The 27,500-nt window shown below is 40.5% G+C and overlaps 1 protein-coding gene across 14 annotated transcripts in view; it reads left to right on the top strand.

Moving 5' to 3' along the window:
* LOC137631142 (synapse-associated protein of 47 kDa-like) overlaps positions 1 to 27,500 on the top strand; it is a 717,291-nt gene that overhangs the window by 70,332 nt on the left and 619,459 nt on the right. For 11 of the 14 annotated variants that reach the window (XM_068362822.1, XM_068362819.1, XM_068362838.1 and 8 more), the window contains exon 3: positions 8,560 to 8,610. The exons of the other annotated variants lie outside the window; for them this stretch is intronic. In XM_068362822.1, the coding sequence (XP_068218923.1) occupies positions 8,560 to 8,610 (51 nt within the window). The remainder of the gene's footprint in view (positions 1 to 8,559; positions 8,611 to 27,500) is intronic. 14 annotated transcript variants of the gene reach the window in all.

Genomic DNA, 27,500 nt, shown 5'->3' on the forward strand with positions numbered 1-27,500 from the left:
TGTTTGCCATGGCCAAAATGGAATTATTCCTGTTAAGTTTCGAAATAGGCGATTTTCCATTTATGCGGGGCCATTTGTCGACCAAATTCTCGCATAATTCGGAATATATATATATATAAATATATATATATATATATATATATATATATATATATATATATATTTATAGGTATGTATATATATGTATATATGTATATATATATATATATATATATATATGTGTGTATATATAAATATATATATGTATGTATATATATGTATAATGTATATGTATATATGCATATATATGTGTGTGTATATATATATATATATATATATATATATATATATATATATATATATATATATATATATATATATATATATATATATATATATATATACACACACACACTATATATATACACACATAAATACATATATATATATATATATATATATATATATATATATATATATATAAGGGATTTTGACGTAGGAAAAAATCTATTTTTGGGTGAGATACCCAGTTCGTCCTGATGGAAGTTCCCTTCGACTGCTTCCTACTGTATAATATAGAATATTTATATACATTCATACATACATACTTACATACATATAGATATAGATATATGTTGTAAGTTTCCTTTTTAATGTTTGTGCTGTGTGTGATAGCATGACACTGCAGGTTTTCAAGACACTAGCACAAGGCCAGATAACCTTCCCTTCCAACCTTTTCCCCCTTATCCATCGGTCATCCCGTCGGCTGATAACCTTCCATTGACTCTTCCTCCGCTGCAGGGGAATCGTCATCGTTTGGACACTTATCGTTCAACTGTTGTCTTTGCTTTTCTCTCTACCACCGGGAACACAAGGGTTGACTGTGGGAAGGGAGTGTGGCCTTTCAGAGCTTGAATTTGGTCTTTCTCATCTCGAGGCTGTTCAGCTTTCATGGGGTTCCGTTCGAGTGTTAGGTTGCCCTTCTGATTGTTTTTCTTAATTATTTAAGTGAAATTATGATTGTTTGTAATTTAACTTTTCAGCTTCTTCACCGCGGAAAACAGTTTCTGTGAGAGGATCCAGTGGTTCTTCTGATTAGTGAATATTTTTAGCTGATTTAGATAATTGTAATTCTTGTTTTATTACAGTTTCTCTTGGCTCTCCTTCTCACGTCGATGTCAAACGGAGAACAGAGTGCGCAGTTCTCATTTTATGTTTGTTCCCTTGGTGGTCTCTTTTCCCGTCGCGGACTAGTTGTCCCACCCAAGGGAGTTTCTTTGTTACATGATTTCTTTTATTTTTCCTCAGCTAGCAATGGAGTTCTTTTTCGTTCGACTAAGAGCCGACGAACTAGAGCTGTTTCGTTCATGCCTGGGGAATCTGGTGTCACTGGCGGCCCCCAGACGGCGTCATTCTTTCTCCTTAGAAGTACAGTACGTCTGTGGGATCTCCTGATTAGCACTCCTTCTTCGAGGAACTAGGTCCGGCTATGCATCCTCAGGCAGGGCTCTTGACAGATCATCTTAGAGCGCTGCCAGGAGTTTCGCCTCCAGGGGTTGGACTACTTTCCCTTTTGAGTGAAAGTTTTCCGCCCCAGGTGTGGGGTTGTTTCTCCCTTTCGAGGGAGAACTTCCCTGCATCTTCTTTATCACTTCATCGACTCCGACTGCTGTTGGTGTCTTCACCTAGACTACGCTTCCCCCTTGCTGAGTCTCTCTTCCTTCAGAGGCTGAGCATAGTCGTAGGCAAGTCTCTCCTGCGAAGTGATCAGCCCTTTAGTTCGTGAGAGGGTCCACTCATAGAGACTCCTCTTTGGAGGATTGCTGCTGCTGAAGGTCAGATGGCTGATCCATCGGCCCCCAGAGGGCGTCATCCCTTCTCCTTAAAAGTACGCTTTCACCTCTGGTGGAGAGATGCCTCCCCATTCTCAGCACCAGCATTTGCAGACTCCCCAGTGCTTGCCAGCTCATCCACGCTTGACAGTGCTCTCCTGCACATCTGCACTCTCCTACTTGTCAGCGCTCTCCTGCTCGCGAATGCTTTCCTGTGCGTCAGCGCTCCCCAGCTCACCAGAGCTCTCCAGCTTGCCAGGGCTCGCCTGCACGCCCGCACTCACCTGCGCACCAGCACTTGCATGCTCGCCAGCGATCCTGCACACAAGCGCTCTCCAGCTCGCCAGCTCTCGCCAACCCTCACTAACACTCACTAACACTCACTAACACTCACTAATGCTCACCAACACTCCAGCACTCTCCTGCGCACTCGCGCGAGAAGCAAAAAGAACGAAAGGGAAAACTTTTTGACAGGTCACCATCACCCCATTCCCCTCCCTGCAAACATATTACAGCGCTCCCACTGGGAAAAGAGGGAAGACGCTTCACAGAAAGGGTCAAGATCCCGAAGATTCCATCTTCGAAGGCGGACACACCGCATCTACCATCAGTCGAGACTCCTCATAGGGAACCTTTGGTCCCTTTCTCTTTAGAAGGTTTTTCTAATAGTACCACCATCAGCAAACACGATCTGGACATTACAAACGGCCTATCAGTAGCTCGCCAATCTCTAATTGCCAGCTCGCTGACCGCCGTTCACTAGTCCGCCGATTTCTAGCTTGTCTTCCACCAATGAGATATCATCAACCGGCTGATTGCTAGATCACTGTTTGCTGATCGCTAGCTTGCCGATCGACAGATCGTCAATTGCTAGCTCATCTTTCTCTGATCAATGACCTCTAGTGTTGCCAATTGCTAACGATCTCCGATTGCTAGTGTACCGATTGCTAATTGCTAGTCGATAAACAGTCATCAGCTTGGTGACACCTAGATCGCTGATTTCTAGTTCTTCTTTCTTCGATCATCGACATTAGTCTCGCTGATCTTTGACCCCTAGCTCTCTAATAGCCAATCGTCAGCTTGCTGATCTCTAGCTCGCCGATCACCAGTCCTCGATAGCCATCTGTTGCTAGCTCGCTTATCTCTAGCTTACCATTTGCTAATGCTCTCGATCACCGATCACTAGATCGCCATTCACCGATCATTAGCTCAACACTCAGATCGTTGAACCTTTCTCTAATCATATGGTTCTTGATTGTCAGCTTTCCAAGCTTCCTTTCAGAGCTCCGAGCCCTGATCGTCAGTGGCTTGCCGATCGCAAAGTAGTGATCATTAAACCATTCTGCTGTTTTTCAGGGAACTCCAAGCCAATCGCCAACTCCAAGCCAATCGCCAACTCATTGATCACCAGCCTTCCTTGTCTGACTGACCAGACAGCCTTCGTCTGCTTGTCAGTTACCATCTTCGGGTCACAGATCTCCGATTCGCCAATTAATAGCAGTTCGCCTTTCACTGGCAGTTCATCACTCAGACTCTCTAGTCAACCCCTGCCCGTTGTTCCTTAGATCGGAAGGTTAAAAAATGTACTTCTTGCTACTCGCCATTCGCCATCACACCAATCCAATAAAGTAATCGGCAGGCAATCGACAGCCCCCATCAGTGGCTTGTCGACAGGTGACTACTCGTGAGCCCTCTCCAACTGTACAGTAGCCACGATACCCAGCCCTTGACCATTGGTTAATGTTTGCTTTTCTAAGGAATAGTATCAACCATGTCAGGGCGCATGGTAGGGTCAAGCGTTGCCTTACCCACTTCTATCACTTAAAGGAGTTCTCTCCCAGGGAAGAATCCTTACACAGGGTATCGCGCCTCATCTTTTTCTCCACAAGTCAAGATCTCAGCGTCAACAAACTCCTGTGCGAAAGGATCCGCAAGGAGCTGGACCATTGGGCTGATGTCCACACCATGTTGGACCTACAGGACGCATACTTCCAGGTCTCAAACCATCCGTCTTCAAGAAAGTATCGAAGGTTCTGTCTAGATAACAAGAAATAACCGTTCAGGGAATAGTGCTTCAGGCTTTCCACAGCACCCATCCTGGCCTCATAGGATGGGCATCCGTCTCCTCCATTTTCTGGACGACTGACTGATCCTGGCAGAATCGGTGGCAACCTTGCATCAGCACTGATTCTTCTGAAGTTTTTTTACCAAAAGCTGGTGATCATGGTAAACCTTTGGAGGTCTTCCATACTTCCCTCTTAGAAGACTGTATATCTGGGAATGATTCTAGATACCAATATCCCCAAAACCCTTCTCATCAAAGACAGGATAGCGAGGCTTAGAGAAAGGTCATAAGACCCCTTTTCAAGACGAGAAGAACTCCCAGCCTAGAGTGACTACGTCTCCTTGGGAACCTATCATCTAGTTTCCAATGACTGCCTCAGGATTCGTTCTCTCCAGTGGTGGCTTTAGTCCAATTGGAATCAGGCCTTCAATTCCTTGGATATTCTGATCCCCATGGGACCAGAGAATTGAACGAACCTCAAGGGAAGGGTGCAGTCGAGAATCTTCGGAGGGGTGTAACCGTCTCATCCCCCCCTCCCTCCGAACTTGATGCAGTGCTTAGACACTTCAAAAGAAGGGAGGAGGGACCACCGTGCTGCCCCACATGACCTCAGGCAGAGTCCGAAAGTACCTTCACTTGAATCTCTTAAGAGATGAAGGCCAACTTTCTGGTCCTTCAAGAGCCTCATCAGTTCCTGCTGGGCCACTCAGTGGTGTGATGAGCGACAACACCACATAGTGGCTCACATCAACAAGCAAGAAGGAATTTGCTCGCAGCCACTTTCCATCTAGTAGTATAAACACTTAAGATGGGCTGAAGTCCTCTTGGTACCGCTATCAGCCTGCTTCATTCCAGACTAGAGGAATGTGCTCGCTGACAATCTGAGCTCAGCATCATAGATGATGTGTACCGAATGGTCTTTGGATCACCTTGTAGCCTACAAAGTCCTGACTTTATGGGGTTCTCCAACTGTGGCTCTTTTTGCAACGCCCCTGAACCTCAGGCTTCCTTTGCTCCCCAGTCCTAGACCCCAAGGCTATCTGGCAAGAGGCATACCAACAACGGTGGATACAACAATGATGTTTACGTCTCGTCCCTGATTTGTCTGATGAGAAGGGTACTAAACAAGGTTAGAACATCGGTCAGCCTTTCAAGGTCTCTCATAGCTTTGCTATGGCATTAAGCGGAATGGTTTCTGAGCCATCTGCAGCTCCGGATGGAGCCTCCAAGAGAGCCCTCTCCACGTCACAAATAACCACACTTCGACATCTACCACAAGCTCTAGCGTCACTATGATTGCATGCCTGGAGACTATCCAGCACCCCCTCGCTCAGAGAGGTTTTTTCACAATAAGTTGCGAAGAGGTCTGGATATCTGAGGAATTCCTCAGCATCAGTCTACCAGGCAAAGTATAACGTCTTTTTATGTGGTTGGTGTCATGGGAAGGCGTATCTCTTCACTCGATACCTCTGTTCCAGCAATAGTGTAATCCTCGAGTATTTGCAGGAGGAAAAGTTTCGGCAGGTAAAGACGATCACTCAACCTTGAGCCTTGCCTTCAAACTGAAAGGAAGGGACATCCCTCATCGCTAGATCTTTCCTAACTCGTGCGTAATTACAAACTTGCCTTTCCCCAGTTGGAATTGACACCTCCCTCTTGGAACACGGTTCGAGTTCTCCGGTCTCTAAGGAGATCTCCCTACGGTCCACTTCACCAGGCAACAAATTTTCACCTGGTTTAGATGTCATTCATACTCACTTTGACAGTGGCCAAACGAGTCAAGGAACTTTGTGGTCTCTATCGACATCGCCCATTCATGAGAAGGGTGAAAGGCAACGTTCAGTTTTGTCCCTGAGTTTGTTGCCAAGCCACAGTCTCCAGAGATGACGGATCCTAGACTAACTCGGTAACTGACAATCCAGATCATCTGTTCCTTTACCCGGGGGAAGGTTTGAGGCTCTACCTCAAGAGAACGGCAACAGCCCACCCGGGTACCTTCTCTTGTTGTCGGCACTGGTAGAGACAAGAGGAGGATCACTAAGACATCATCTCTGCTGGATTCATAGAGTCATCAATTACGCTCTGAATCCAGATCCTCCTTTATAGTCGACCCATGATGTCAGGGGCATAGCTATGCCCCTGGTCCTTCAAAGCAGATCACTCTGTGACGCAGATTCTACAGGTAAGGGTGTGAATGCTCCAGGTGACTTTCACAATCTTTTTCCTGCAAGACTTGCCTCACAGTAACTCGATACGATCTCTATGGGTCCTGTTGTGGCTGCACAACAGCTGGTTGTATACCTCAAGCTCCTTATTGGACAAGTAGCAGAAGGTTGAGGGCATTGATACCCGGCTTTAGTCTGCATGAATGAAAAGGAATGACTGGCTCTATTTCTTTTCTTCATCCTCCCCTCCTATGGGGAAAGCAGCAGCCTGGGTTCTCTGCACAAGCTGACTTCAACCACTGCCGGTAAACCGTGCTCCCTTGTGTACCTAGTATCGTGTCAATATTGTTGCGTCCCCATACCCTGGCGAGGTGGTATTGGGAAAGTCCTGGTCCAACAGTTTTCCTTACAAAGTCTCAGAATAACTTTCACCTTGACAGTCACACTGCTTATCTCAACACACAGCTTGTGTAGGCCGCAGACCTTGCATAGCAGTGTTTAGCAAGATATAGGGACTCTTTATATTTGGGACCAGCATATTAAATACAAGGAGCCCCTGGGTAAAGCCAAAAAGCTAGATTGGCAGGGATGTCCACTCACCTAATGGGTGAGTCACCACTAATAAATAGCATAGGTTTGTATTCCAGTTATGGAACAAATGACAAATTCGTAAATGATTTGTATTTTTCCTAACGATGCAAACCTTCAGCTATTTATATAAATACCCGCCAACCCTATCCCCCTTGAAGTCCTACCTCCAAGCAAAGTGAGCTAAATCACAGGTGTGTGAGTGGGAACAGTAGCAAGCCCCCCCCCCCCCCCCCCCCCCTTATCCCCTGCAAACTAGCAGGATGGGTAGTTGACCCTTGCTAAATTTTCAATGGCTCTTCTTTTCAGTTTCACCAAAAGTAATACCCCCTAATAAAAAGCTAAAGGTTTGTATCATTAGGAAACATACAAATTATCTACGAATTTATCATTTCTGTTAGCCTTAGCTTCTACCAAAAGAGTGGGAGAACTTCATGAACTGTCGTACTTAGTGCCACAATCTCATCGGTGGAGACAGATTTTATTCTCATTTGTTCCTAAATTTGTGGAAAAAAGAGAAAACCCATCAATCACTGACTAGGTTTGATTCCTTTCCAGTATCATCGCTGAAGGAGACGACCGATAATTCAGATGACCTGCTTCTGTGTCCTGTAAGGGCAGTTAGGCTTTACATAAAATGAACTAGATCATATAGGCCAAACTTACAGAATATCTTCTTTAGCACAGGGAGGACAAAGAAGAAGATCAACAGAATCACTATGTCCTCCTAGCTTCGTGAAATCATCAATAGAGGCCACAGAGCAAGGAGCCTAGACATCGGCCTGAAACCCTGTAGAGCTTATGAAGTCAGAGGGATTAGTACAATACAGTACTAAATTGACTTTCAGAAAAAAAACGTTCAGGTGCCGAAGTGTTGAAGGCGGGTTTCTGGAAGAGGCAGATTGTACATGCAGGTCCCTGGACACATTCTCCATAGGACCTGTGGTAGCTTCCCAGCAAGTGATGAAGGAAGCCTTGCTCCTTTTGGGACATAGAAGCATTTTATTTAAGATAGCATTTACTTCATATTTTTTAAGGTTTAGGAGTGAGAATGACTGGCTTTCTTTTCTCTTTTCCTTCCTTCCCTTTTTTGGTATCAGCTGGTGATACATTATCGATCTGGAACGGACACTGATGCAGGTGAGTACACTAGTGACAGGTAGTCATCTTCTAATAGTTAGTGTAGAATCCTTACACTCCTCTCAAGGGGGATTGTGACAGTGAAGGCAAACTTAGTATTTATATATTATCAGTCCATGGATGGAACTTTGTTCCCTCTAGAAGATAGGTTTTTGTATGAAAAGACTCCTGGGCCGTGATGCAATAGGTCACTCAACCATGGTCGAGGGATGTAAGGACTCTTTGCTCTGATTTCTCCATACTGATCACTGTACAGTAATCCCAGCCAGTTAGGAGAGTGAGACTTCTTCCCTCCGAAGGATGATTCCCCTTCTAAAGGACGAAGGTTTGTGTTCGCATAGGAACAGATCACAAATTTTAAAAGTAATTTGTATTTTTCCTAGCTATACAAACCTAAGTACTTTAGATTCCACTTTCCGCAGCATTCACCCTTCAAGTCCTAGGCAGAATCTGAATGGAGACTGTGATTGCTGTCAGACCTGAACCACCAGTGAATTCTTCATTGGCTGTTACCATGTTTTTTTGCCAAACTTTTACCTCTACTAAAGGACTTAGGATTGTATAGCTATTAGAAATACAAATTAATTTTTAGAATATTTATTTTATTGTACATTCTTTTCAAAGTAACCCAGTATGCATAGGAAAGTTAGGCTACGTCCCTGTGATCAGTACGGTAGGCAGAGTATTTATGCTATATTTTTTCGTATACAATGAAAGGGTTTTTCTCCAAAATATGTTTATTGAGTGGCATTACCAAATCAGAAAAATAATTCTTTGTTTATGTTAATAGGAAGAAAGTGTGTGCGGAGGGCCAAGAGCAAGCTGTAGAGTCGAAAGCCAGGTCAGTTTTAGTGGCATTTCATAGAGGGACTTAAGCAAGGTGTTGTGTTGTTATTCCACTTGCTTCCTTCAAAAGCCACTGTTTATTGCCTGTGTTTGCCTTTTCTAATAATCTATTAACATACAAATTATATTTTTAGCCAGTACTGTATTCTAGACATTACCACTGCTGCTGCATATCCTACTACTGTTACTACCATTAATACTACTAATATTTTGAAGTTTATCCATGCATGGCCTTCTTTATTTATGTGACATACACACATAATGCTGCATACTGTATGTTTTTAGTACAGTATTTATATATTGGTTATAAATGTATCTCTACAGATAAATAGTAAGATTTTATACATACTACAGTACTTACGCATATACCTAGTGTATATACATTTTTACTCTTACCCGTACTGTATTCTGTAGTCATATCGTATACATGCTCCCGCTCTGGCCCAAAGCAGGCTGCTTTTGGTATGGTATCAGTCAGTTGCAGGGAAAGCAACTATGGCAGTTGTTGCTTTATTTCTAGGGATGCACGTAGCAAGATACCATGAAATTCAGTTAACTTAGAGAATATATCTTTAGAATGTCATAGGGACACGAGAATTTGTTAGATTGTCGGGTACCCTTCTGATGATAGCTATTGAAAGGAATTGATGATAAATTTAATAGTGTTACATTCACCTTCCTAATCAATTACAGTTACTTGATAAGAATGGCTTTAGGGTCTATCCTGGATTCTAGCTAATACCATATCAGAATTGGTTTATTCTGGGACTCAAGATTCATTTTTCGTAATAAAGATGAGACTATAGTGGTCATGGTAGACATCTTTTGAAAATGTTAAATGCAAGAAAACTTTTCTTAATGTTAACATGGTGCAAACTCATGAACGAAGCTAAAATATGTGTGTTTAGCGAGATATAAAAAGTATTGGCAGTGCAAATGCCAGTTAGAATTCCAAATTCAAACGTATATATGCTGTTTACTGACTACTCTGTTTACCCTTAATGTTCCATTTTCCTAACTAAATAAACTACGGCTCTGGGTCCTTTTGGAAATGGTTTATTACCCAAACTAGGTTTATTATCTTTAAGACTCGGTATTTATGTTGATGAATTCTAAATAAATTTTCTTTATGGTTATCATGTTGCTGAATTCTAAATAATTTTTTTTATGGAAATCCTAAATCCTGAAGAAAGGTAAAGTCACAACTGGGTATTTTGTTGTGTAACAAAGTAACTTGGTATTGGCCTCGCCTTTCATAATGACATTGTTTTGTTATGATAGTTTAAGAACAGAATTAAACTTATTTGTAAAGGAAGCGTATTGGGCGAGAGACAGCTCAGAGATGTTGCTGACCTTGGAGCCTTTGGATGATTTGTACTACAGGTACATAGCATTGCATTTTCAATCATTGTGAGAACTTTATAATTGGATCACTTCTGATTGTGAAGTGTAATTAAATGGAGAAATTATGAATCTATAAACTTGATTCTCCCCAATTGAAGACTTAAGTACCTTCAAGAAAGCTTGGGGTACTCTTGTAAAATGCTATCAACTTTTCTGTAAATCATGAGAAAATTTTCCCTTGGACAATTTAGAATGGCTGCTAGACAAAATTAACTAATTGTCTTGATTCTTAAGGCAGGACAGTTAACTCTGGGAAATTAAGAAGTTATCCATGGTTTGTAAGTTAATCCTCAAACTTGAGGATTGATATAGAATTTTTGTATTTTAACTGTTGCACTTTGCATATCTTGAATTGTAGAAACATAGTTTAATCTTGGACGTTGTACTGGCTGCTATTTTTGGTGATGATGTGAACATTTAGTTGAAATTTCATGCTTGACTAAATTTTAAACACATAGGGATGCTGTACTTGCATTAGTAATTTGGATTATTGTTTAATTTTGATAAGTCTTCCTTAAATTTTCTTGATTTATCAAGTCAGTGGCTTAAGTTATTGTATGGCATATGTTGAAATTGCTTTTGTTAGTGAAAATTAGCATTTTGAGTAGATATAGACAGTAATACACTACATTTGTTATTTTTAGGCACAGAAAACTCCTCTAAAAGATCAACTTATGGAATCTCAGTGTTAACATGCATCAGATCTTTTATTATGCAGTATTGTTATTGTACTACATTTAATAGGAAGATAGAAGAAAAACTTTAGATTGAAACTTTTTTCCTTTTTTGCTTAGGTCTTTCCCATAACTGAAGAACAGTACCAAAGTCTCTTGGTGAGTGCCACAAAAGTTTAGGGACAAGCAGAAAATACACTGTACAGTATGGTTTTTTATTATTTTAACAGAAGCTGGATACAAAATGGAAAACTGATGCGGGTCATGAAAGGAATAACTGCTGCTTGGTCAATTAAAGTAAAGTACTGTAATTGCAAAGGACATGAATGTACAATTTTGGATGGTAACTCGTTCAGATGACATTCATGGTTATTCAGTTGTGGGTGAATCAAAAGTGTTTTCTTTTAATTAGTGTGGGGACGTTTTACTCTTTGATGATTAAGATAACATTTAGGTCTTTGGGTTTTATGTAAATGTTTTCCAGCATCATTATCAGAAGTATTTTCTTTAGTTTGATGATTAAGATAATAACATAGAGGTCTTTGGCTTTTATGTAATTGTTCTCCAGCATCATTATCAAAAGTATTCTTTCTTTAGTGAAACTCAAGCTTCAAGAGGAGATAGATGTAGTGTATGTTAATTGGATTTGCACTTTGCATTTGGGTAATTGGAATTTTCTGCCATTTTGAGGATATTCTCCTGTGCTTTGAGCCAAGGATGACAAAACTAGTAATGGAACACCCTCTTTGGTTATATATCAATTTAGGAACTTGTACATGCTTTAGCAAACATTGGAAGTTTCAGTGATAAAAGATTTGTAACCATAGTTTTGGCCTTGGAACTGTAGAACTCATCATTCTCAATTGCATTAGTATTTATCAACTTGAGGGTAGACACTGCTATTTTAAATATTTCATAAGGCTGTAACTGTCCTTTTAAATATTTCATAAGGATGTGACTGTCCTTTTAAAGCATTACAGCATATTGTTCCTTACCGATATGTCAATCCTCACTAATCATCTCAAAGAGCCTCCTACTGACACCATCTTGACTGCTAGGCTCTTGAAAAAGTTTTGTGTGGTTTCTTGAGAATGAAGCTTGCACTGGAGTTGAGAGCCTGGATATTTACTTTCATGACTGGCTGTGTCCTGTAGTTTGGAAAGCATGTTAGGTTGTCAGTTTTCCCCCTTTAGGCTGTGTCCTGCAGTCGTGCCTTTGTCCATCTCTTCATCTTACTGCAATAACTTTGGAGGACGAAACCTTTATTACTCATTTGAGCATCATCAAATGTCATCATTAGCTATGATTGATGGCTATTATGTACTGTATTATGATATGTTCCTTATGTTTAATGACATTCTATCATACCTAGAATGTTGCAAGGCCATTCAACAGGATGCTCAATTGAAGTAATTTATTATTGACTGAGCAATTAAAGTTTTCAATTCTAAACCAGCTACTATTGTTAAGGAGGATTTAATGCTATTGGCACAAAAATGACAGTGGTTGTTTATTAATTTTAAGAAAGATAAGTAGTTTTGATAATTAAAGATTCATGTTTTTTTTAAGATAGTCCAGTAAACTCAAGTACTGTACAGTATTTGTTCTAGTCAACAACTTAAACTTGTGATATAGTCTATAAGTTCCATTACTTTGCTATCCATATTCTAGAATTAAAACAGATTTTTTAATGTGACTCTAGTATTAGTCCATGTAACAGATAAAGAACATGCTTTTCAAGTCCGAGTTTAGGCAACTAATAAACGTGATAAAATAATCACTGCTAGGAAGAATTTAAATGCATCATAGTATTGTATAGTTATCTTATTTCGTTTATAAATGAGCCCACAACAATTGATACTCAGTAGGGAAACTTTGATTTCTTTATATAAAATAAGATTGAGGAATATTTTAGTAAAATTGATTAGCTCATTATTTAAAAACTTTATGGATAAACTGATATTGCTTTATCTGTGTGCTGTATGTAATCACAGTATAGTACTGTATGCAAATTTGATTCAAGAATAATCATTTATGTAGAAAATGCAGCAGATTACAACAAGATAAAATTTACATATTGAAATGCATTTTAGATTACAGTATATTGAACTGATCAATGATTGTAGCAAAAGTAACTATACTGTATTTCATGAAACACACTACATAATGTACTGGTAGTTTAAAAAAAAAAAAAAAAAGCATAGAACTAAGCACATCACAAGTGATAGATTTGTATTAGTAAACTGAAAGGTGATACACTATTCTGATTTTGAGAAAACTAGAGAAATAATTAAAGGCCCCACATAGACATACTTAATACATTTGTGATTTAGGTTGTGGATTTTGTAAAAAGGAAAGAGGAAATAGGCAATTTGAATGAGATTTACATCTTAAACTCTCATTGTTACTCCTATAGTCAACACAAGTTTTCTATTCATGTTAGAACTACTGGTGACCTTCGGTTTGTTGATCCCTACGTTATGATAAGGAAAGACTTACATGACCTTAGGCAATTCAGGTACCGTTCATCGGAAACACTGAAATTATTTGCTTCGGACAAAATTGATAACTGAATTAGTCAATTCAAAGTTTTTTTTCTGTTAAGGATATAAAGAGAATGGGAATACCTTGTAAGTTTCTATATAGGTATTTCTTGGAAAAAAACCAATAATTGTTTTATATATACTTCCCCATTCAAAAGAACTCATGTTTTTAAAAGTATTCCACAAGCGGAATAAATTTGTGAGTGTTGAAGACTGGACTGTGAATATAGATGAATTGATAACTGTTTTGTAGATAGTGTTAAGTTATCTATGGCCAGTAGTATCTTTGAGAAAAGAGAAAAAAAACAGGTAGGGCTATAATAATTCTATGGTATCTTGAAGTGCATATCCCAAGTGATACAGTGAGATTGGAAGTAGTTTCTTTCTTTGAATATGGGCTGTTTTTGTCATTCCAAAACTCTGTCTCCACAGATATTTTACAAGCGTTCTTTGGAAGCATGGTTGGTTTTGAGGGAGGTTGATAGCCCCCTTCAATATGCATATAGGTTGACTTTTTTTTTACTCACAATGGTAATTGAATCATTTAACAAATTTTTTTTGCGCTCATGTCTTCTGGGTAGCAGATTATTGACCAACTGTTTTGTATGTGATGGTGGTTGGTTTTGTTGCATATCCTCAGGACAATGATGTGACTCCTTTTTGTATTGAAGCTATAAAGAATCTACATTTAGAGTTTATTTTCAAGTATTGTGTCCTTTGTAATGATTAGCATGTGTTTTTACATACAGATATTCCTAATTGATATTGATATGGTACAAACATTTAGACTATTCTTATAAGGATATTTAGTAAATTATTTGGTATATATATATATATATATATATATATATATATATATATATATATATACAGTATATATATGTATATATATATATATATATATATATATATATATATATATATATATATATATATATATATAATATATATATATATGTATATACAGTATATATATATTTATCAGATAAAATAATAACTACAGTATATTGCATCATCAATTTATTTTACTTACCATTAACTTTCAGTTACTGTATTGTAATTAGTTTCAGTATACAGTACAGTATAGTGTTTGAGGTATTATCTAATTACTTTCATGTAAAAAGTGGGCCTTAGCTAGTTTTTGAGTGGCAAGTACAAGTAGTAATAATAAATTAACATTTTTAAGCAACTCTACTGTACTATATTTCCTGTTTTCTTATGTAAACTAGCCCTTAACTATAGTAATATACATTTTGTGGAAGGTATGTAGTATATTAGCTAATAAATTTCCAATATAACATTAATTACATAAGCCATTTTAAAGTCTTACATTATATAGCCCCTTGAATTTATTGACTGATGATTTGCATAATTACCCTGTTATCCTGAGGATATGAAAGAAGCCACTGTGCCACTAAGAATATTTTTCTCAAGCTCATAGAATTTTTCCAGAGAGCATATAGTTCTATTTTGGTAGGTGTATAGTTATTGAACTAGTCATGTATTGTACACTGAACGTGTGTTAGTGATGCTGAGATACTGAGTTAAGGTCATGGCCATACAAGCTAACAGCTAACACAAGAACGTTGCTGTTTTCATAGTTTTAGGGGAACGTTGCATCTTGTTTGGAATGTCCCTTCCCACCTTTTTTTATAATACAGTATGTGCAGGCCCTTGCATTTTCAAATAACCTTCTTTTTTATATTAAAATATACAGGTACCTTGATGTCATTTGAAGTTTCAAAGATTTAGAAGCATGAAAGGGTTGAAGGTAAGATGATGTAGTGCAACCTAGTCAGTGTAACTTTATTTGTTCCTACAGGATAATACAAACCATCTTCCTTCACTATAGGATTATAGATACAGAGAAAACTGGAACATGTCAGTTAAAATCTTATTCGGGATGTAAACATATCGGCTGGTAGCCCACTGACTGGTCGCTAGGAGGCCACCACACATATACACTACATTGGTCTGCCTTTGATCCCAAGCACTTTGAATTCAGCCATCAGAGAGTGCTATCGCCTCTTCTCCATTATGGAACTGTTTGGGAAAATAAATCTTTCTTTCCTTTTTCTAATTCTATAGGTTTGTGTATGGCTGTATGATCATGCCAATTGTTCGGACATGCCCAGAGGTGCTGCTGAAGTTCTGCTGCAGTTTTATGAGTAGTGTTGAGGTTGATTCTTATACACTATGCTGAGTGTTCAAAGGCCATATTTGTGCCAAAACATCTCCTTTTTATGAATGTCGGGAGTGGTTGCCGTCCAAGTGAGTGAAGTTTAGGAGGAGGAAGAGGAAGAAGCCTAAAAGTGGTCTTCCTCAAAGTCAAGAAACTGAGGCCTACTGCTCCCAAGACACTCTATTCCAACTCTTCTCTAGTGGCTTTTGATTAAGTGACAGCAAATTAACTCCTAGACAAACACAGGGGTAAAGGGGAGTTGTCGTCTCCCCTAGAGAGACAGCTCCTTCTCCTGAGGGTGAGTCTCTTCTTACAGAAAGCCAAGGTTCTGTGCATCCTGTGGCATCAAATGCTTACTGTTAGAGGACATCTTTAACCGCTTCCTTGTAGCAAAACCCCCAGTAGAAGAACAGACATCGGGGTTTCTCACGGACGTTAACGTTAACCGGTCTCCTCGTCTTCCTGCTTCCTCAGCACAGAAAATGTCTCCGTTTTTCTGTCCCTTGCAAGCCTTCTAGCTCTTCGAGACTCCCCTCACAGGTTGCAAGACAACCTCCTCATGCTTCGTCCTTCCCGAAGGGCAATCGCTTATGTTTCAAGCATTTTCATTTTTGGGGGCCTAGTGCTCTACAATTTGACACAAATCCAACCTGAAGGTAAGAATCTTCTACCCCAGCCCATCACAGATGTCGTGTTCACTGGATGTATTGCTTGTTCATCGAAGGCATCAGGATCGCTCTCCTCATCGTCCTTGCTTGTCATGAGCTCAAAGTAAGCTTTCCTCTTCATTTTCACCAAGAGTCGCCTTTTAGTCTTGTGAAGGCTTTTAAGCCATTGCATTTGGGCTTTTCTAGCCATTGCTTGTTCAGGGCTTCGAAATCCTCACACAATGACCCTACTTTACTGTCGTTTTTGTGACATCGTCACTTGTTGCCAATATAACATCGTAGCTCATCACCTTTGTGGCAAAATCATGTCTCCCTTATGTGGTAGCTGCACCTCATCCTCACAGCAAAATTGCATCTTGCGTTTGTGTTCTAGCTGCTCCCCACCTTCATCCTTGTGATATCTTCACTTATCGCCTTCATTGCAGAATTGCATCTTACCTTCACCCTTGCGATATCTTATCTCATTGCCCTTGTGATATTGTCTCTCGTTGCCCTTGCTGCACAGTCACATCTCACCTTTGCCCTTGAGATATGGTCGCTCATTGACAACATGGCACAATCGCATCTCACCTTTGCATTCTTGCCACTCCTAGCCCTCACCACCGCAATATCATTGCTCCTCACCTATGCAGCATTGTCGCTTCTCACCATCAAACTCTAATTGAGCCGCAAGCCTCATTGCTGACTTGCTTTCTGATAGGCTTTTATCCAGGCGTACTATTCGCCAAATTCACTGTCTCCTAAGGGATATTCTCCGATTTTTAGATATTCACATACCTGATTGGACCTTTCTCCAAAGGAGGAAAACATGAAGTACAATATTCTAGGAGGTTAACGAGTTCCTCTCCAGTAAGAACTACTAAGCGGAAGACACCTTCAAATCCTGAATTTCCAGTCATATGGGGAAGAGAGACTGGTCTTGTGTTGAAACTGTCCACCATTCTGGTAATTATAGATAGTCCAATCTGTTTGCTTAATTGTTAGTCATCATCAACTGAAAAATCCAAATACGAAGTCCCTCTGTCTCTCTTTTTATTGCCTGGCCCATCAATGATCAACGCAATCTCCAGGCAAAGGAGTAGGAAGAGGGTTCCTGTCACTCCCCCTAGGGGTGACCCAAAGGGCGGAACTCATGAAGATAATGTTTCTCTGAAGGTCATAATCTTTACCAATTGCTACAGACTTTAGCTGGTTGAGTTCGTCAAGTCACAGTCCACTTTATTAGTCAAATCACGGAACCTTAGAGATCCGTGCAGTATGTCGTCGTTAACCTTGTCTGCGGGCACATTACAGAAGGGTAAGAGGGATCCTCCTCCTACCAAGAAGAAAGGCTTTTTGGCAGACCCTAACGAGCAGCTACAAGTTGTACGCAATACTCATCAGGCGCAAAAGTCTTCCTCGACGACTACTGGACCCTCACAGCCAATTACAGATGACTCTCTCTTTCCACAATACAGAGTCGACTTATGATGTTTTGTCTGGTTCTCCGGCCCCGCAACCAGCTGCACCCAGAACAGTACCATCAGAAGAAGGAGAGGCGAAGTCTATCTGAGTGACAGACTAGGGTCTTATCCCAAAGGAAAGACTGCCACCATTGACATCTTGTGCTGAGCTCTTCCCTCCAGTGCCAAATTTTGCAGGGAGATACCTTTGTTCACCCTATCCAAGGAAGTACCAAGGAAAGTACAAGATCCTGTTGCGGGAGATAAAGACTCCCTGAAGGCGGACATGTCTTCCCAACTGATCACTTGTCCTCTGTCTAAGCTGAAGAAATATTACAAGGCCATAGGAGCATTTCCCTCTCCTCTCCCGCTAGACCTGAAGGTTACAGTCATACTCTGGTCTGCTCTTCAGAGAGAGACTGTGGTCCCAGTTTCTTTCTCTCAAGCAGAAGCTATGCCTCTGGAAGTCACAGCCCTGAACACCCTCCAGGCGGCATTCTGGATAGACCACTTATCCGGCACAGATTATTACCTCTCTAACTACTTGGACTTGAACAACCTAGATAAGAAACAGTTGCTAAAGGACATCCTACTGACAGGTGCCAGGGCGATCGAGTATGTGATGTATCAAGCAGCGAGCCAGTGAGCTAACTGGGTTCTCAATGCTGGGAAACTTATCACCTCCAGGATGCACAAGTGTATCACTAGAGAGAAGCTGGATCTGAGGAACGCCTCTTTTACAACCGTGTTTTTATTCCCTCTAAAAGACACCATAGCATCCACCACAGAGGAAGGAAGCAAAGGCACACAAAACTTTTTAATGAAGAGAGCTCTGTCCTTTTGTGCCCCCAAACCTCATTATCAAGACAGTCACGACCAGAGAATCTGCCTGTACTGCTTAGAGGAGAGGGGCTGGTCAGCCCCAACCTATCATCTTGAAACCTTCCCTCTCTTTTACCCTCACTAGTCCCAAGGACTTAACCGGGGAAAAGGAAAAGAAAGGGGTAAATTTATGTGCTAGGATGGGCATTCCCCGACTCAGCCTTTAATGGGGGAATCCCTACAAAAGAATTAGAGGAGGTGTGTCTTTCACAGGCTGGAAGACTGGTCAGTGAGAGTCCTGTGTTCAGGATACTTTCTTTCGTTTATTAGCTCTCCTCTTCCTATAAATCCTCCCTCTAAATCGACGTCATTTTATCTCTGGGCAGAACATCTTGCCCTGCAAGAATAAATCAAGGAGATGCTACAAAAATCTCTTTAGAAAGTTTACGACGGGTCTCGCGTTTCTTTTCAGTCGACTTTCTCATGTGGTAAAGACATATGAAGGCTGGAGACTGGTCATCAATCTCTCTTCTTTGAATGCGTTTGTTCAACAAACTCCGTTCAAAATAGAGACTCTGTTCGTAGTTGTTTAGGTGATAAGACCAGGGTTCTTTCTGGTGAGGCTGGACCTTAGTACACACACTTCCAGATTTTGGTGGATCTAGCATCTCGGAAATATGTAAGGATAATGGTTAACAAGAAAGTTTTCTAGTTCAAGGCCCTTTGCTTTGGTTTGTTAACAGACTCTCAGGTATTCACAAGGGTGTTCGGCCTTTTGTTGTCCTGGGTTTATACCAACGGACTTGGGTTGCTTCTCTACCAGGACTACTGGCTGATATTTGCAGACTCCAGGGAGACCCTTCTCACACTTGGGACAGGTTTCTCAATTTTTGTCAGGACCTCAGGGTCCTGTTAAATAGAAAGAAAGAAGTCAGTCATTATCCCATCCCAGAGGCTTATCTGCACAGAGATGGAGATTGATACCCTTCAGGGACAAGTATTCACATCGGAAGAAAGGATCTCTTAACTTCAAGCATCCAAGGCTACCAGCCCACACACGGCAAAAGCTCTTTTATTTCTTCTCCAAAATGGTTATTTCCTGGAGGAAGACTATGGTTGTGTTCACTTCAGTGGCAATTGAAGTCGTCATGATTGCAACACTCGATCCCCAGCCTTTGGTATTCCTAGGAACAGAAGCCAAATGAGATGTAGAGTGGTGGTTGGAGACTGCAAAGCTGAGGAAAGGAATTTCATCTGTTCACAGGTGCTTTGAAGGAGGACTGGGGAGCCAATCTAGACCATTTGATGGTATCAGGAGTGTGGTCAGACCAAGAAGACCACATCAACATTCTAAAGCTAAGGGTAGCATGGGTATGCCTACAGCATTGTTGCCCCATTCTCAAAGGCCACTCGGTATTGTTGATGAGTGACAACACTTACGTGGTGGCCTGCATTTGCAAACAAAGAGGCGCAATATGTCATAGCCCTAACAGCGAGATTTATACCTGGAAAAAAGAACGTGGTGGTAGAGAACTGAGCTAGAGGATACAGATAGTTTGCTCAGAATAGTCTTTATGTCCTTAGATAACGAGGGGCTCCTAACTTTAGATCTGTTTGCCACATTCCTCATCAACAAACTTCCAATTTACTGCTCACTCAGCAGCAGCATTCGAAGATGCTTTCCAGCATCTGTATGACTGTCTAAACACTTACGCCTTCCCTCCGTACTGTCTTCTAAGAAGGGTACTGAACAATGTCCTGGTTTCGCAAAACTTAGTAATGACTCGTAGCTCCAATGTGACCTCGCATGGTGTGGTACATGGACCTACTTCACCTGTCACACATCAGGATTTACCACGAGGTGGAGAAGTCTGTATTCATTCTGGGAGGTTATTAAGCATCTTCTCTCACAGAAAGGCTTTTCTCGAGAGACAGTACAATAGATGTCTGGATGCCTCTGAAAATCCTTGTGTGTGTGGTGTATCAGTCCAAGTATGCCTCTTCTGTGGTTGGTGTTTTGGAAGGAGTATTCATCTTCTCTGAGCCTCTATACAAGAAATGGTTGATTTTTTACTCTACTTTTGACAGGAAACTCTACTCTGTTTCGGCAATAAAGGTATATTGCGCAGCCTTGAGCCAAGTCTTTAGACTTAACAGAGTAGACATTTTTTGGAGGACCTCTTTATGCTCATACAGAGCTTGGAGTAATCCTGCCCTTCAGTTGAGGTAAGCCCACCATCTTAGAATTTATTCAAGATATTATGTTCCCTTAAGATGACACCCTACAAGCCGTTGAAATGGGTATCAGATAAGGATCTAACAATTGAAACTGTTTCTACTCTCATTGACCATGGCCGAATGAGTTAGCATACTTCACAGGCTCTCCTTCAATATCCCTCAGTCAAGGGAGTAGGGGGAGAAATCTCTCTCAGTTCATCCCTGTTTAAGGTTGCAAGTCTCCGAGAAGTAACTGAAGATCCTGATCAGCTGTTAGTCTGTCCTGTTAGGGTATTGAGAGCATACCTCAGATGCACCAGATCCACTAAACATCATGTGCAGCATTTTTTTGTTAGTACTAACAAACATAAAGGTCACCAAGAACACCATTTCTTTTAGGTTGAGGGACGTAATTTCACGTTTTCTTTCATCCCCAGCAGAAATTGGAGTACAAATAAAGGCTTATGACATGTGGGGGGGGGGGGGGGGGGGCTGCTGTTACCTCTTTAGCCTTCTCATGCAGCTTCTCTGTGCTGCAGGTTCTTCATGCGAGTGTCTGGAAATGTTAGACAACCTTCATTGCCCATTACCTGTGGATGAAAACCTTTAATCTTAGACTTGTTGTAACTGCTCATTAAATGGTTTAGCCACCTTAGCTCCATTACAGGACAAGTAGCTTTGGGTCGAAGGCGTAGGTTACAAGTAAGCCTGTGTTGAAAGTGGTGAATGACTGGACTAGACTTCATTTTTCTTTTAATCATCACCTGTTCATGAGTCGTAAGGAACCAGGTTTCTTCTGTCTAATGGCAAGAACTTTTCAGCTAAAGATAAGTCTTCTATAGTAAATGACGATGGTTTGTACAGTATTATAGTGTAGGAACAAATGAAAAAGTTTACAATCACTTGAACTTTACAAACCTGAGACCCTTACTCAAACTTGGCTGCCATCACCATCCCTGAAGGAAGTCCTGGCAGCAGTCAAAGTGCTCGTCATTCATTTCTATTGCATTCGTAGTTTACACTCAAACCCAGATATTTGCTTAAATAATCATTTATTCCCTCTGTTGAAGAAACATAATTTCTAGGTCTAACCTTTAACAGAAAGTTGACTTGAATCTCGTATCAAAAACCTAAGGTTTAAATGTTTAGTGATTTTAAATATGTTTAAAGTATTGACTCTTACATCTTGGGGAGCAGATCGTCAGACTCTTCTATGACTGTATAAAGCCCTTATTTCATCAAAACTTTTATATGGATGCGAAATATATTTGTCTGCTTCTGCTACCAAGTTGACGAATTTAGATTCCACTCACCTTACTGGCATCAGATTAGTTACTGGTGCTTTTTGGTCATCCCCCATCCCTAGGTCTTGTAATTGATACAGGTGAGTGTCCTCTGGACTTATATTTCCAGTCTTCTATGATTAGATATTGGTATAGGTTACAGAGGCTTCCTAATTCAATGACCTTTCAAACTTCCGATAAAGAGCATTTCTTTTCATACTATGAAGTTCACTTTACTTCCCAAAAGTTTTATGGATTCAGAGTGAAACAACTACTTTACTAAATAACCTGAATCTTTCCAGGAGCAGGGTTATCAGTCACCCATCCTTCTCTCTGTAATCATTTTACTTGCTCTAAAGGCAGCATGGTGAATGAAGAAATGCTGTTCACCTTTTTGGAATACAAAACAACACATGGATTGTGGATTTATATTTACGGCAGACTCCAAATGCTGTGCTGGCATCGGATTTGTTGGTATGAAATCTTGTTAATTTGTAAACGTGTGTATCTGTAGTATCCTGACTGCTATTTAAAAGTAGAAGTAATGAAAGACGGTAATTTTATTATATTTGATAATGTAAAAAGTGTGTTGAAGGCATTGACATTTTTTAATCTACAACTCTCTAGTTTTGAAAATTTTAGTGTTTGTATTTTGTTATAATACAGGTAAATAAGTTGAGTATTGTGGGGTTCCAGCTCATGTGGGTATCAGGAAATAAAGAGGTGGGCAAATAAGCAAAAGAGTCGGAAGACAAAAATTACTTCCTGGAAGATATCTTCTTTCATATAATGACTATTAGCCTGATATCAAAGTCTCTTGGTGATATTTGGGAAAATTACTAGAATTCTGTTGATCAGAATAAGGTGATGGAAATAACAACTGTTATACTGCTATGGAGGCAAAGAGGGAGGCTGACTGTAGGTGGCGTCAGGGATCGGGTCATTTGTATAGAGAATAAGTAGTAGTTTTGGAAAGAAGTAAGGAAGGGTGGATCGAGAAATGAGATAGTGAAAGATGAAAACGGTAGGTTGTTGAAAGGAGACAGAGCAAGGAAAAGGTGGGCTGAATATTATGAAAGGTTGCTGAATGATGAGTATAATAGGGAGGCAGATATAATTACCTGTTGCAGGTGTTGAGGTGCCAATGACGGGAGATCAGAATGAGAGAGAGATTACAAGAGAGGATGTGAAGAACCAGTAGATGAAATGAGATCAGGAAAAGCACCTGGTATGGATGATGTGAGGGCTGAAATGTTAAGGAAGGGGGTGTGACTGTACTTGATTGGGTGGTGAGATTGTATAACATAGTAATACCTCAGAATACAAAATTAATGAGTTCAAGATTGGCATTCGTATAATGAGTTGCATTTTACATGTAAATCACCCAACTTGTTCCAAGCCCTACGGAAAAAACCACATTAAATTTTATAATTAAGGTAAAACTAGAAGGAAATAGAGCTAAATACTGTACATTTGAATCATTCAATATACCTAACCTAACCATTGATACCTGTAAATGAAGTAGATTTTAGGACATTATGCAATAATAAATGAAAGATAATAATACGATAATGATACGAAAATGTGGAACCTTACCTTTAAAGTGGGGCGATGTCCGTAAGTGATAGTGACGGCAAAGGAGGGCAGATAGCAGAAAACATTAACAACTGGCAGAATTCATTAACACTTAACTTAACAAAACACATTAACACATGGCAGGAAACATTAACACTTAACTGTATGAAAAATTTCAATTTGAATTTTTTTTTTCCCACTACATTTTGCACTTTCTAAATTTCGTTAATATCCTCCTCTCTTCCACTTCTCCACTTTTCCGGATCACTTTAACCTTCACCTTAGCTTACTAATGGCCTCATTGAAAAATGACAATCCAAGGAAGCTTGTTTTTGCCTACTTTTTTAACATGTGCCTGAAATCACTCGGACAACTGTCATTAAACTGTGCAAGAAGATGACGTGTGTGAATCTTTTCGGGGTGTTTCTTTTCTGTGTAATCTGCCTCATTGATATGAAGATGAATTAGCTCTTCTTAATTTCTACCTTTGTCATAGTCATATGTCTGTCCTCTCCACCACCAGGGAACTGTTCCTGAACGACGTTCACTTGCAAAGCCTCCAATTCCTGTAGGTTGTCCATTGTAAGCTTCTCTTGGTGCTCCTTGAGAAGCTCATTAATGCTGCCCTCATCGACGACCACCCCCATAGACCTCCTTAGTGAAACAATTTCCTGAACCTCAGTTTGCGAAACAGGTTCAGGATCGTCAATGGTTTTGGCTTTGCCTTCACCTAAGCCTATGTTGAATTCCTCAAACTTTCGTGTGGAGACATCTTCCATGAAGAGTTTCAGGTGTGCCTCGAAACCTCCTGCCAAGCTTGATCGATGAGTTGGAGACATATTACAATATCATATTGCTCCTTCCAAAATTCACAAAGGGTGGGGTTTATGCTATCCGTGATTTCAAAACATCTCTTCGTATAGAGCTTCTTGAAATTCAAAATCACTCGCTGGTCCATAGGCTGGAGGAGAGGGCTGGTGTTAGGTGGAAGAAGAGAACCTTGATAAAGGAATATTCTGGGAGGATATCATCCTCAAAGCCAGGAGGGTGCACAGGGGCATTTTCTAACACCAGCACACATTTCAGAGGAGGTGATTTTCTTCCAGATAATTTATAACAGTCAGATCAAATTAGGCTTACCCACTCTGTGAAAAACTGTCTCATTACCTAGGCTTTTGCATTAGCACTCCACAACACTGGAAGCTTCTCCTTTAGCACTTTGTGGGATTTGAAGTTGAGGACACACTGAATGAGACACCAGTAAGGGCTTAACCTTACAATCCCTACAGGCATTGGCATAGAGCGCAAGGGTAAGCCTGTCCTTCATAGGCTGTTGCCTGGGCGGCAGCTTCTCTTCCCCTGTGATATGTCTGATGAAGCATATTTTTCCAAAAGAGCTCAGACTTCCTGGGGAATATAGCCTTCCTGGAGAGTCAACTAGTCGAAGATGTAGCCTTCCTGGAAAGTCAACTAGTCCAATTTTTTACCAAAGGCTTTGGCTGTTTTCGTGTCCTAGCAGGCAGCCTCTCCATACTGCACCACCGAATGGACGCGAGTCCGTCTCCTGAATTTTTCAAACAACCCGTGTGAAGTCTTGAGCTCCGGGGGTGCCTGCTGTGATGTCTCTTCTCATGCATCATCTTTGATCTGAGCATGCACGAGACCACCGAAAATGGCGCTGGCCTTGTAGCAGATTACCGTCCTGGTGAATGTCTCCAGCGATTTCCTTGTTTGTAACCCAGAGAAGAAGTCTCTCAATCTCATCATGGACATGGCTCCTCTAACTTAAAAGGAATTTCATGTCCTAAGAAGGTGTTTCTACTTTGATGGCTTCCTTCTTAAGGATGGATTTAGGCCATACTCCTTATCAATCGCACTCAGCCGCATGGCACCCTTATACTTCTTGATTATCTCCACCATCTCCTTAGAAAGCATCCTCTTCTTTCTGTGAACATCACCAACATTCTTGGGACCCATGCTATAGAATTACGGGTTTGAATAAAGCAACACAAAAACTATAAGTAAGAAATAAAAATCAATGACATGAATTCAATCTAAACGATAGCAAATGCCGAAATCAAATGGTCGAGGGACACTGGCAGATGCATAATGGGAAAGATGCGGACCAACAGGAGAGCAGGATCTAATGGGAATAACTATCATCAGGGTAGAGAGATAATCAATGGGAGAGCAGGACGATGGTGGCAAGTTTAAAGTCTAACAAACGTGTTGAGCGCGAATTTTAACATTTTTGGTGGCCGCGCGAATTTCGTTTCGTATCCAGACTAATTTTTTTGTAATATGAGGTGAAAAAATCTTCATATGTCATTTAGTAAAATAAGTTTTTCGTCTACAGAAACTTTCGTATTTAGAGGTTTCACTGTTATATGTTTATGTTGTCAGTGGTATCTGTAGACTGCATTTGTGCATACAGTATATTGTTCTTCTATACAAAGGTACGGGTATTGTGCATGAGTGTTGTAATTTTAGGGGTTTTAATTTGTTGAGTGTGGTTGGAGAATTGTATGGCAGAGTGTTAATTAATAGGATTTAAAATAAAGAAAAGCATGCAATCTTAGTAGTGCATGGTGGTTTTAGAAGAGGTAGGGGATGTATGGATCAGATATTTACTGTTGGGCATATATGTGAAAGATATTTAGCAAAAGGTAAGGAGATGTATGTTGCAATCATGGATCTGGAGAAAGGTCATGATAGTTGATAGGAAAGCGATGTGGAATATGATGAGGTTATATGGAATTCGTGGATGGTTGTTGCAATCAGGGAAGAGTCTATACATAGGTCATTAAGCGTGTGTTAGGAAAGAAAATTACCGTTAAGTAAATGAGTGGTTTCCAGTGAGAATTGAGTTGAGACAGGGATGTGTGATGTTGCCATGGTTGTTCAATTTGTTTGTTGATGGTGTTGTAAGAGAGTTGTAAGTGCTTTGTCGAGGATGTAAACTGATAGAGGAGAGTGATCATGAGTTTGATGTGACTCAGTTGTTTGCAGATGATACTGTATTAGTTGCAGACTCTGAGGAGAAACTGAGTTGATTAGTGACAGAATTTTGAAGGGTGTTTGAGAGGAGGAAGTTGAGAGGTAATGTGGGTAAGAGTAAGATTATGAGATGCATGAGAAGGGAGGGTGGTGGTAAATTCAATGTCATGTTGAATGGAGAGATACTTGAAGTACTGTAGATCAGTGTATTTAGGATGTAAAGTGTTAGGGGGCAGTGTAGGGAGTGGTAGAGAATAGAGGTTTAGGAACTAATGTAAAGAGAGTTTTGTTTGTGAAAGTGATTGCACCAACTGTGATGTATGGATCAGAGTTGTGATGAATGAAAGTGACAAAGAGACAGATATTGAATGGGATTGAGGTGAAGTGTCTGAGGAGTGTGGGTGGCGTATCTCGATTAGATAGGGTTAAGAACAAAGTAGTGAGGGTGAGACCGGATGAAAGAAATGAATTAGCAGCTAGAGTAGATATGAATATGTTCAGGTGGTTTGGCCATATAGAAAGAATGGGAAATGTCCATTTGCTAAAGAAGGTGGTAAATGCAGGAGTTGATGGGAGAAGTGCAAGAGGAAGGCCAAGTTTGGGTGGATGGATGTAAAGAAAGCTTTAGGTGATATGAGGATAGATATTGAGAGAGGCTAAAGAGTGTGCTAAAAATAGAAATGAATTGTGAGCAATTGTGACACAATTCCGATAGGCCCTGCTGCTTCCTCCTGTCGCTGGTGACCACTGAGGTAGTGGAAATAGGGGATTCGGCATATGAAGCTTTATTTGTGATGGATAACAAGGGACAGGCCACTGGGGCAGCCTAGCAGTGCTAACCAAACTTGGCTGAATCCCTCGTCAGGGTGGAAGAATGAAGAGAAGAAAAATCACCCCCTTTTTTTTTTATGTCAGCTACCCCTCAGAATTGTGGGAAATGTCATGTTAATTAGATAAATAGGTGGGAAACTGCTCTTTGTCCCCTAAAATTAGGCATACATGCCTAACATACGAGTTTCTGATGGCTGGTAGGCCTCAGCCATTGTGTGGTGATTACTTGGTTCCCCTATCTGTTAGG

Source organism: Palaemon carinicauda, chromosome 39, assembly GCF_036898095.1.
Source record: "Palaemon carinicauda isolate YSFRI2023 chromosome 39, ASM3689809v2, whole genome shotgun sequence".
In the NCBI taxonomy this organism is placed as follows: Eukaryota; Metazoa; Arthropoda; class Malacostraca; order Decapoda; family Palaemonidae; genus Palaemon; species Palaemon carinicauda.